This window comes from Phalaenopsis equestris, unplaced genomic scaffold (genome assembly GCF_001263595.1).
Source record: "Phalaenopsis equestris unplaced genomic scaffold, ASM126359v1 Scaffold000152, whole genome shotgun sequence".
NCBI classification, from domain to species: Eukaryota; Viridiplantae; Streptophyta; class Magnoliopsida; order Asparagales; family Orchidaceae; genus Phalaenopsis; species Phalaenopsis equestris.
Genome location: NW_018164594.1, coordinates 1,165,052 through 1,178,125, shown reverse-complemented (window position 1 = coordinate 1,178,125; position 13,074 = coordinate 1,165,052). Strand labels below are relative to the sequence as shown.

General features: G+C 34.3%; 1 protein-coding gene across 3 annotated transcripts; it reads left to right on the top strand.

Annotated features, from left to right (window-relative positions):
• Positions 1–4,255: 4,255 nt before the first annotated feature.
• On the top strand, positions 4,256–12,659 carry LOC110021946 (deSI-like protein At4g17486). Of its 3 annotated transcripts, none has more exons than XM_020720677.1 (4): positions 4,256–4,677; positions 10,304–10,591; positions 10,906–10,992; positions 12,281–12,659. In XM_020720677.1, the coding sequence occupies exons 1-4, from the start codon at positions 4,515–4,517 to the stop codon at positions 12,412–12,414; spliced, it is 672 nt and encodes a 223-aa protein (XP_020576336.1). In that variant the 5' UTR covers positions 4,256–4,514; the 3' UTR covers positions 12,415–12,659. The 3 variants fall into 3 exon arrangements, with proteins under 3 accessions (XP_020576336.1, XP_020576335.1, XP_020576337.1); XM_020720676.1 differs by having other exon boundaries at positions 4,258–4,677; positions 12,278–12,659; XM_020720678.1 differs by having other exon boundaries at positions 4,259–4,677; positions 10,912–10,992; positions 12,278–12,659.
• Positions 12,660–13,074: the final 415 nt, after the last annotated feature.

The following is a 13,074-nucleotide window of genomic DNA, read 5'->3' as shown; positions in this document are numbered from 1 at the left end:
AGACTATTGAAGCAAATGTTCGCCTTGTAATTAACAAACTTTTGATCATCAAAATCTACCTTTCTTTTTCTTTTGCTCATTCTATGTGTCATGGTAAATCTACAAACATGGTAAATCTACAAAAATTTGATAAAATCCAAATAAATTCCCAAAAATTCATGATGTCTTTGTCGTATAATCTCAGCACGTCAAAATTGATAAACTTTATTCTATTAAAAACTTCATACCTTGAAGTATTTTTGGAATTTGAAGCCATGGAATTCAAAATTAGGAAGTTTCTGGACTTCCAAGTCAGAATTTGGGACTTTAAAAACACCTCTTGGAGGTTATTATGGAGCAAAATCACGCCAAACTCTGGCAAAACCGCTCAGCACATGAAAAATGCTCAGAACACACTCCCAATGGCGTTGTTGGCGTCATGGTCCTTTATTTGGGCGTCGTCGGCACCAGAGGCCAAATTCGCGTCTGAATTTTTTTTTTCAATTTGATTCCAAATTTTCCTCCAATACCAATATTTGTCTTAATTTATGATATATAAAATTGTGTAGGTCGACCAAAGGTTGTCAAAACTGCGACAAAACATGACGAAAGTCATGATGGCAGCAATGGAGTTTGAAAGGACTTGAGTCGGGATAACACCATATTTGGTGAAGTTGCTCCTGAGCTCCAGCCAGAAGGGTAGTCAGATACCTCACATAAACTGATCCTGATAGAACATTAGATCAAGGCTAACATTGTTCTTCGGTCACCTCTCGACTGGTATCTCACACAGGATAATCCAAGAATCCGACAGATATTTATCCTGGAGGTCTTTCACCCCCTTGTACATCAGAAAGGATGAATCAGCTGCCTGTACAATGCATAAAAGAATCAAAGAATACTTGGGACCGATTACAGTTGAGTGAAAGGATCAGAACACAAAGAAGGAGAAATCAAAAGACTAGGAAAACAAAGATACAAAAGTGGGGTGTTATTTAAAAGGCGGGCGTGCAAACCAAAGATACACATAAATATAAGTGTTGCACCAATTTTCATTTCAATTTTTTAAAAATATTTTTTTATTATGAATATCATCATTACATGTTTCAAACAAAATGATTAATAAATGGGTCCTCCGTGGATTCAGAGGAGGCGTACCACTTCTCAAACAACCTCTGGAGGACCATCTCTCCATCAAACCTAATTTGCTCTACCAGTCGGCCTCATTATGAAATTGAGATAGAACTACCAAACCGCGAATGGATCCTATCATATCTAAAATGTCGTTCAGGGAAGCATTGACTCGACCTCTCTCTCAAGTAAACTGATGATAGCTGACTGTTATTGAAAGGCAAGCTCCAGACGTTCGCAACGAGCCATCCGTCCTAGTGCATATGAGTCAATAGAACTTTCCATTGTATGGTGCAAAACCTCTACCATCTCCTGCACCCAACATGCCACCGACCCAAGGGGGAAGTCTCTGGTACATAGGCTGATCCTGCTAAGTGCTTTTGCCTGCATCGGTCGACGGAAGAGGGGGGATGATCACATTAAGGGACTCAACGACAGAGACAAGAACCAAGTCGATCACATCTCTCGGCAGCTTGCCACCGTCAACATCCTCCATCCCGATCGATACATCTGCTTTTAAAAAGATGTCGGAGCAGGTGGATACCCTGCTAAGGCAGTAGGCTCGGATCGACAGTCTTGTTGGTCGCGCCACTCAACATAACGCCTACTCAGCAACTCATGAAACATTAGCAAAAGCTGAAGAACCCAACTTCTGACATTATTTACAAGACACACGAGCACAAAAATAAAGGGAGAACAAATCATTAAATATTCTTGATTTCTATGACACGATTAACATAATAATTTCACTGTCATTATCATAGTTGTCACCACCAAGGAGTAGGAAAATTCAAGGATCTAATTTGCATACATTAGATCTACATGCATGAATCTCAAAGCGAACGAACGACCAAAAATAGAAAGCTTCCTCCAAGGGAAAACAATTGACCGACAAGTCACCGCCAAGCAGGTGAAGCCGCGTCTCTAAACCGAGGACAAGTCAAAGCTCTGGAGATAATCCATTGCCAGATAAAAGACATGATCCGCCAAGGACGAGGCGTAACTCATCTTAGCAGTAAGTCACATTTAATATCTCACTTATGCAGTAACAAGATCCGCCTAAGACCTTGCAAATACGGGTATTTGGCTGATGCGACGAACTGACCAGATAGACGGAACGTAGAACCCGTAAGACTTGAGCCAAAGTGACCAGTGAGCCAAGGTTCACTCGACAAAAATAAATCAATTGATCCGTTGATTAACTGAACGATCGAATCACATAAAAAACCCCCTGATCGCGATTGGACGGCCGACCTGCTTTTGTTGCAGTGGGTGAGATCGTCGTTAGACTGAACGCCTTAGTCGACCAAACAAAAGACACGTCCGCCGCCCAGTGGATTACCTCAATCAACCACATTCTAGCAAATCGATCAACCAATTACCGTTATATCAAAATTCAAATTCTAATACTGAAATATAATGAAATCCATATCATTTATTATAGCATTAGCCATATTTAAAACGGTTTCCACAATTGTTCCCTTCTTTTTGTAATTATAAAAAAAAAAATCTCTATAAATAGAAGTCAAAAATACGAATAAAGGTGACACATTCGGTTCTCTCCACAGTAACTCTGGGTTCACTTATTTCTCACCTTCAGTTAATTTTAACTCTCGATGCACTTTCACAAAAGACAATCCAGAATCCACCGAGGATAATCTTTTTAAGATTACATAAGCTAAAAACAAGTGTTTATATAAATTAAGAGTAAGCTCCCATAATTCCTTCTAATGCCCAGCTAATGCGTAAGCGCCAAGCAAAACTTCCCAACAGTCAAATACAATTGCTACTTCCGCAGTAATAATGAAACTTTATGGCTTAGTTTTCAAAGTACCGCTAAAATAATTATTTTAATTTACTTTTCCATTTACAATTAATATTTAAATTTATGTTTTTTATATTTATAAAACCCATTTTCTTACATCACATCAAAATAATTAATATTAAATATAATTATTTTAAATTTAAATAAAATAATACAAAAGTAAAAGTTCAAAATTACCTATTACATATGTAAATACATCAAAATATGTGGTATATATGTGAATCTTCTAAATAATTTAGGAGCATTTCTGTAAGACTCAAATTCTTATATATTTGTAAATCTAATATTTAAATTTAATTTTTTTTAATTTATGTCATTCAAAATTTTTTAGAAACGTAAAAAATATCATTATGTTTTCAAAAAAAAATAAAATACACTTTTTTATTATATGCATAAATAATACGGCATGTGTAAATATAAAAAGTTTGGTGTGATGTATAAATGCACAAGGATTTCGTGCTATTTATGTAATGCACTGCTTCTTAGGAAGATTTGCAAATATACCATTAAGTTATTTATGCGTCTGCATATTTAAAACCTAAAACTTTAATTTATATATATAGCCTGTTTTTGAGAGGGTCAAATTACCTCGTTGCACAATGTGACGGGGGTTAGAAGAACGAGGGTCAAAATGATATTTAAAAAAAAAAGGAAAAAATTGATATTCTAGGAGAGATAAAAGATCAAATTAATTTTTCATATAAATGAGAATTTGCCCTCCTGGGCATTACATGGGTACGCCTCAAGTGATGTTAATATAAAAATTAAGATTAATTGTTAGTTATAGGGCTGTCAAAATGACTCGTTGTTCGCCAATAGCTCATGTTCGGCTCGTTCACTAAGTTAACGAGCAGAATACGAACTAAGACTCGTTCATTCACGTTCGGCTCATTTTGGCTCGAAACACTACTCATCAAGTTATGTATAGAAGTAATATTTTAAAAAAATCTAATAGACAACAAGGCTACAAAGATTTATAATCAATTAAAATATTAATTAAGAAAATAGAATAAAAATTCTTAAATTAGATTCAAATTATGTTTTAATATAAATAATAATTTTTAAATCTTGCTCAAGTCTTAAAATCTTATGGCTACGTGATTATATAAAAAAGGACTATCTATTCGTGAACAGTTTGTGTTTAGCGAGCCGAGCACCAACATATATTTTTAGCTCGAAATATAAATGAGCAATTGAGCATGAGATGGTTCGTGTTCCGCTCTTGTACACCACTTATTAGTTATGTAAATATGTAGAAACTGGGCGGCATGTAAAAACTAAACAGGTTTGCACACCCCCCGATATATACAGATAAAGCACACGAAACACTACTTGCAACCATTTTTATTTTACAGCTAAGGTCGGTCTTTTAGCTCTCTTGTCGTAGATTTGCCGGGGGTGTAACTCCAACCCTTCGTCATCACAAATCTTGGTTTTCTTCTTTCTAAATGCGGCTCGCTGCTCCAAATTACTTGATTCGGGCATCATTTCGAGCTTTTTGATGCGATTCTACGAGCTGGTTTTGGATTTTTAGAAGGCTTTATATCTTTTGTGTTAATCTCTGATTAGTTGAATTAACATGCCCTCTCTTCTATCGCGATCTTCATCGACTAAGGAGCTGAGAAATGGGGATGGGAGCGGCGGCGGCAAGTCGCATCTGTTCTTGAACGTCTACGATCTCACTCCAATCAACAATTACCTTTATTGGTTCGGGCTAGGAATTTTCCACTCTGGAATAGAAGGCGTGTTCTCCTTCCTCTTCTCAACTGAATCTCTTGGAATTATTTTTTTAAATCCGATCTAACTTTTATCTACTTCGTTTTTTTTTTTTTTTTTTTTTTTTTTTTTTTCATGGCCTGTTTGATTTTCTGACGCTTTATTTTGAATGTGTTCGGATATTCGCTCAGTTTTAGTAATTGGATCAAGAGCCATCCACCCGACAGTATTAGTCGGTATTTTGCTTATCTGTTCTATTGCAACGGCATAGATGATCTGTTTGCATGTGGGATATAGCTATTATGGTTACATGTCTTTCAGCTGCTTGGCTTTGATTGAGACTAGTTTTTGTACACTGAATTCATTAAATTTAAGGCGGCTTTGAAAGTCGCCTTTAGGGTCTGTTTAGGGCAGCTGCAGCTTATCCAAGCTGATCCTGATAATCTGCTGATAAGCAGCTGATTCGAATAAGCTGGCTGGCTGTTTGGGATCCGGATAAGATGACTTGCTGTTTGATTTGTGCGTTTGGAAAACATCTGATTTGTAGCTATTTCTGGATAACCCTGAACTGAATAAACTGTTATGTTGTTTGGTTTCTGCAGTTTGAGAACAAATGATTTGCAGCTGTTTGTGTAAAAATAGTCATTTTGGTCACGTACAATGGAGCTGTTTGCAACAGTAATATAATGAAACACATTCAATATACTAAAATCCAAAAAACACTACATAACAATTCAAAGAAAAAAAAAGATATACTCGTCGCTCAAGCTTGTCTATCTACAAACCCATTAACAGTAAAACTACACATCTACAATTCTTCCAACAAATATGCACCAATCCTCACATCAAAACTTTCATTTTTACACTAAAACCACCAAATTCCTATGTATTTACATATCTAACACTTAAATTTTACTTCGGATTCCTTTGGCAAAGAGCAGGGATTAGCATCAGATTCTTATGGATCTACATATCTCACATCAATGGATCCTTCGGATTCCTTCGGCAGGGATTAGCACCGGCTTCCTTCGGCAGAGAGCATCGGCTTCCTTCGGCAGAGCCCTAGGGGGATCGAATTTGAGGGCAGGGGCGTAAATGCTTCGGTCGAATGCTGGATCGCGGGGTTATACCCGCGATCCGCGTCTAATAGAAATATTAGAACGCTGTAAATCGGTGTTTTGGCCAACGCAAGCAAAAAGTGCGAATCAAATACAAAGGCGGCGTTTTCAAAAACGCTGCCGCTGATCTAAGCTGCCCCAAACAGATCCTTAGTTTTCTAGATGATGCATGTCAGTTGGATCAACTCACTTGAGCAACAAAAGTAAAGGATGCAACAGCACTTTGTTTCAACTTCATCTGAATTGTGAAGCTTTAGTAGATTATAGTGTTATTGCATGAAACCTCTTTCATATATACATCTGAAAAGTATTTTTCGATTATGTCTTGTTCAGCATCTTAAAAAACTTTCTTTGAGGTTATCCATTCTTTTTTTAAAGCTTTTCTTTGTGAAATTCGTTTCTTATCTTGATGGTCATCTATCCCACTCCATTAATCACCATTATATTGTTTGTAATATGTTAATTTTGAACGTTATCTCTCTCTCTTGTCTCAAACACCATGATTCACATGTATTGCCCTACTTTGAACCCTGTAATGACATGATATTGTTTTCTTGTTTAAGTTGTAAGGTTTCTAACCTAATCTCTTCAATTTACAATTAAGCAGCAATGCTTGACCCCTATTTTTTGAATGTGTTTGTGCATTTATCCTACTGCAGCTAATCTATAGTTAGATGTACTGATGTTTTCGGAAGATTCAAAATGAGCACATTTCAGGATTCATTCGAAAATGTTTAGTTTGCATATGGAAGATTAAAAATCAGCACATATTCAGACTCTTAAGAAAATCTTTAGTCTGCATTTAGAAAATGTGCACGTTGTTTGACACCTCAAACTCAGCATGAATAAGAATTTGTTTATTAATATGTTAGTTTCGAGAACTTGTCATATCACATTTCGATTGTTTTAGAAACACATAACGAAAAGTTGTGTATGCATTCCATCTAATATTTTCTGATCATGGAGAATACATAGTGGAAAAGAACGTTATAATTTGATAAACTGATTGAAGATAAATGATACATGTTTATACTGCTTTGCAAAATTAGAAAGTACAGAGTACATATAGGGTAATTACGCATGCTTTATGTTATTTTCATCTATGTTGAGGAGAACTCTGAGGAATAATAGATGTCTGCAAATGAAAGATGGACACTTTTCCTTGGGATTAGTCAGTTGAAGTCAAGATCTTCTGTATTATTTTTTTTCCTAAAATCCACTAATCCTTCATTGTACTTTATATTAGCAAATCTTTGACATTTTGATTTGAGAGTATTTGCATTTATTTGGACTTTAAAATAAATATGTGTGCTTGCATGCGCATCTATGTATGAATTCCAAGGAATGTTGTACGGTCTTGTGGATTTTGAGGAACTTCATTTATTTATTTTGGTTTCTCTTAAAGTAGGCTAACCAAAGAAAAAAAATATCTATTCTAGAGTCAATCTAGTGTGATCAAATTTACAAGGGGGTTCTCAAAATAATATGATTTCGAAGCTCAAGGAATTAGGAGACACACTAGGCGTGTGCTTGAGTGAGTGTGGTGCTAAAAGTTTATTATTTTCCTATTTTATTTATTAAAAGTTCTATGAAATTGAAAATGATTTGACATTGTTAAACATGTGATGTAGGACCATTTATGATATAGTGTTCATTAATGCAACTTAGGATGAAATGTAACCTTAAATCAGGATGCTCATCCAGGCAATGCCATAGCAACGACTCTCTCTTATGAGGTGTATGAGTGTGAGGCGTTACAGTCTTATGTCATCTCATCCAAGCTTCTAGGCAAGCAACTAGTTCTATCATTGGTTCATTCTAAGATATGGCTACTATCTATTCTAATAGCAATATATATCCACATGAAAAGTTCCCTTATATGTCATTGTATAATTATTTATTTTGTTACAACAAGCTCTTTCATCTGCTTGAGAGCCGTGACAACTTATTGTCTCATTGTGATAATATGTCATTACCATATAAAGCCTTAGCATAAGGATCATGCGTGGTTTAATCATGCGGTGATCTCATCTTATATTGCTGTGCTGTGCTATATCGTATGAAAAACCACTCATTTTTTTATGCATATAAAGCCATGGTATAGGTGCAGGTGCAAATTTGAACTTTTACATTTGAAGTTTACCATAAAAATCAAAGGTTTGATATATCAGATTTATAGAAGGAAGCTAAAGAAAGCATTATGAAGCAAAGCTTTAAGAGTTTTTTATTAGTCAATCTTCCTTAAATATATCTATAACGATAGAAAGGGATGTTGAAAAGGAACAAAATCCATCTTGATGACGCTGAATTAGGGCTATAAATGAAACACTGCATTCGATGACCAACTTGAACTTGACTCGATTAAGACTCGATCATGTTCATTCAAATTAGTAAATAAACAAGCTTGAACAATTTTTAAAGACTCGAAACTTAAACAAACTGAACATGAACATAGTTGAATTTTTTCTAACGAACAAACTCATTTGTCGTTCAACAAGTAACTTGTTAAATACTCGATATTAAACTCGATAGTAGTTCTTTATCAATATATTTTTAGTTTAATTATTAATTATATATTTATTTACTAATAAGTGAATGGTAATTTAAAATGAGATATTTACAGTTAAAAAAAATATCATAAAAAAAATTTCTTGTAGAGTTTTCATAACCCTGAATGTAATGAGTTCATTTTTTATGATCATCATACTGCAATTATCAATAACATTAATATGGATTGTCTAATTGTTATTATTTTCTTATTAATATGAGTAAGTAAATGATATCCCTATAACTTTTCTACTTGCAAAATTTGAATTAGTGTAGTCTTATCTATAAGATTTATGTAGTCAATTAGTAAAGTTTAAAGATTTTAGAATTCATAATTGACAAATTAGTATCTGCGATTAGAATTGTAAAATTTTTTATTAAATTTTTTATATGAAAATCTGGATTCTCATTTGAATTTTTAATTCGTTTAAGTACTCGTTCATTTGTGATAAACAAATCAAGTACAAATCAAGTTTAAACATTGAAAATGTTAAACAAATCAATCTTAAACAATGTATGAATACTCGACACAAGTTCAAGCTGAACATGAACAAATTATAATTATACCAAGCCAACTCTGAGCAATGATATCGGCTAGATTACGGCCCTATGCAGAATGATAGTACAAGTATTATTACTTTAAGCAGCTGGCTGATAGCAGACAGATTTCAAACCACTTCACTTTTATTTTCATTCTTCTTTTGTTGTGATGTGGCTTTCAAATAAATTATTCCAGGCTCCTGCTTCCTGTAGAGACCTTCTACTATCACTTGGAAACTCTAGTGTTGGATTTGGAGAGGTTTATGAGTATTGGAGTAACTGGGATTGGGAAAAGGCTAACCACGATTCTGCTCAATAGCTTGTAGAAGAATTTGAACAATTAGAGTTCGCAATAGGAGGAGCTTATGAACTTGACATAATTTGGAGATTGTGGAGGAGTGTTTGGATTTTACTTGGAGTTCAGGTGATTTTGGTGGGCCACATGATTGTAAACCTGAGACTGGTCTGGTTAATTTAGTCTAGACTGACTTTGAAATTTAACTTAGTCTCCCATATTTCAAAAGGAGATAGTACGGTTTGGCCATGGGATGATGAAAGGAATGTAGTAGAAGATTAGGTTTGATTTTAGAAGAAACTTGCAAAATTAATTTTCTCGCCAAAGAAAAATTAATTGTTTAATCAACAGCTTCTAAATTTCATTCCAATCAACATTAAAAATTGTTTTACAGCATATTGAACACATTTAACCATTTTCCTAAAGGCTTTGAATTTTGAATTTCAAATTTTCCAAAATGGAGGAACTTCTTTCCATGTTTCCAAGGTGGTTGGAGATGGTTATTTGTCTAGCATGGCCAGCCTCTCTTTTCCTTCTATAGTTTTCCTATTTGTGCTATCCGTTGCTAATCTAAAATTGATCTCTCTTTCTTTATGGCTTCTAGTCAAATTGATTCCCTTAAAAGCTAAATGTACTCTGGTAATCTGAAGTCTTGGGTAGGTGGAGAAGGAACCTGATTGGCTGATTTATCCAAATGGTTGGTTAAAATTGTCAGCTTATTTGATTTTGCTTGTATGGATGATACAGTGCAGCCTTTTGGTTGGCACTTCATTTTTTTTAAGGTATTCAATACTATTGTAATCCAGGTCTGCTTAAAAATCTGAGTTTTGCTTAATATTACTGCTACAAGGGAGGTCCCTGTTTGTAAAATTGAAATAACTGATCTGTGAGCTTCCGAGAGTAGAAGAGACGATTAGTCCAGCTAATTATATGCATACCAACTTTTCTCAGAAACTAAGACATACTTTTCTTACTGACTAGTGAAATGCTTTGAGATATTTTTGTCATCATTTGTGTAAATCAGAAATACCAATTGTTAATGATGATAGAGCACAATAACTGAAAACTGAAAAAAATTATTTCCCCATCTAATTTGATTTTATAGCTTTGTTTACTTGATCCATAGTACTAACTTTAAATAAATCGAAACAGTTCATGGAATGGAGTATGGCTTTGGCGCCCATGAGTACCCAACAAGTGGAGTATTTGAAGTAGAGCCCAAAAGCTGCCCTGGTTTTGTTTTTCGTCGTTCTGTGTGGTTGGGCTCCACAGACATGTCTCGTTTGGAGTTCCGCTTGTTCATGGAACAGCTTTCTGGGAAGTACTATGGTGATTCCTACCATTTGATTGCAAAAAACTGCAATCATTTTACTGATGATGTGTGTATGCGTCTGACTGGAAAACCAATTCCAGGATGGGTAAATCGACTTGCCAGACTAGGTAGATATACATCATTGCTGAATAGTTTTTCGTTGTTTGAAATATGATTATTTTAATTAGGATTACAGTTCCAAAATAGCCCCCTGACTATTTACGTGGAGTTATTTTAGTCCTGAGTCTCTAAATATGTCAATTTAGTTACCAGACTTTTTTAATACATGTTTAAATTGTCGTTGTCGTGGGCTATTTCAGCCCAATTTAAAAGGGTTTAGGGATTTGACATTTTGTAAAGTCTGGAACTAAAATAGGCCCCTTAAAAGAGTCGGGGGACTATTTTAACGTTTTTTTCTTTTAATTTGTTTACCTTTTGAAAGTTTCAGGTTCGTTATGCAACTGTCTCCTGCCTGAAAACATTCAGGTCTCAGCTGTCAGCCATTTACCAGATCATTCAGCAGTATCTGGTACGTTTTCCTCATTGCTAGATTTTATTATTTTGACTTAGAGATGTTATGCTTCTATCCTGGTTCTTATGCTTTTAGCATTATACGATTTTTGCATGCTGCGTGTGGTTCTTCCATTAAAGATTTGGCAAATTTGGTTGTTGAGGACTCTCTTTATGAAGCCTAAAACTAGTCAACTGTTTCCAAAAAGAAAAAATGGAAGATTTACATGCATGCCTCTCAATTCTTTTGTATTTACGTATCTAACACCTATGTTTCTTATTTTACATATGTCACATTACCCATACATGAAAAGATCTATTTCAATTTTTAAAAGTTTAAATAGTGGTATTATTTATGTGATATGAAAGATTTGGATGTTATAAGTGTAAAAAGCAATGATTAGGTGTTAGATATGTAAAACATAAGAATTGAGTGGTATGTATGTGAATGCCCCCAAAAAATATGACTAGTCAATCTGCATTGCCTGCTGTGGTCCCTGTTTGAAATAACTGCAAGCATTGTGTGAATATGCTTTTCAATCAAAATAACCCTATTGTTCATAAAATTCCGAAAATTCCTTAACTGAAAACATCGCCTATATTGAGCTGATAAGTATTCTAATGGAGTTATATTTATGAATATAACAAGAGATGACATGTTTTATGTCAATGTGGATTCCAATCTGTTCCAGCTAAAGTGATTTTTGGACTTTCTATTGCTTTCACTTAACAGTTTTTATTTATTTATTTATTTTTTTTTTGTGGTGCTGTCCATTCTGATGAATTGTTCAACCCAGACCTTGCCAGTCCAATTTGGTCTCATTTTCTTTATTTTTGAAATGTCCAATCGGTTCTCATTTAACAGAAAAGGGTTGTCACTGCTAATCGGCTATACCAGTCACGCGAGATTCTGAATTGGTGCATCTACATGAATATTACAGAATTCTTATATATTTACATACCTGACACCTAAACTTTCATTACACGAATAACCTCAAATCCTTAATATCACATCAAAATACCACTTCATTTTTAGAGTGAAATGGGCAGTTTAGGTGTTGGATATGTAAATATATAAGAACTGTATGGTATTTATGTAAATTTTCCTTTTCAACTGGGAAGTTCATCTTTGAAGAGCTACTTTATTACTTTGTTTCATAAATGGTAAATCCTTACAATTCACCACTGAAACTAAAACTCATTCACTATTCAAATTGAACTTATACAACCAACAAATATTACATGTATGAAATTTATCAAGTTCTAACTTTCAGCTTTTCTTTTGATGAAAAAACGGCTACTAGAAGATGGATCGGAGTCTTTTGCTTCAACCATGGAGAGTGATGATGATTCAGCCGATCGGTGTCTGCTAACACTACCCATAAGCGATCCTACACATCCAAGAGAAAAAGCATTAAGGATGGCCAGAGATATTATTTGAGATCTTAATTTCCCATTATCGCACAGTTCTCTGCTTCTTAATTTCGGATCCATCATCTTTCCTTAAAGCTTGCATTCTTTGCGCTCATGGAAGGAGCCTACCTGTAGAATTGCAAATTACCGAAAGCAACTGTAATTGTAAGTTGGAGAATTAACCTTTTCATTTATTTAATGATTTTCATTCCAAGTTATCCATAATGTTTGAGAACTTGAATTTTTATTTATTTATTTATTTATTTATTTTTGTGAGCCTGAAATTTTCTTATTTGATCGTAAAAAAAGAGGAATTTGTTGTTATTCATAATTCGGAGCCTGAGTGTAAGTAAGTTTGGGTATATTTCCTTTTAAGGGGCATTTACACACATACCACACAATTCATATGTATTTACACGTCTAACTCCTACACTTTTATATTTACCTGCACAGCACACAAATTTTTAGCATTACAACAATACCACTATCACTTGATTTTTAAAAGTGAAATAATCTTTTCTTACATAGTTTTATGATATTAACGTATTATAAATATAAATATGGAAGTTTAGGTGTTAGATATGTAAATATATAAGAATTGTGTGGTGTGCATGTAAATTTTCCTTTCCATGTAAATTTTCCTTATTTTCCTTTCTTTAAATGTTGAACTGGATAGATAGCTTCTTAA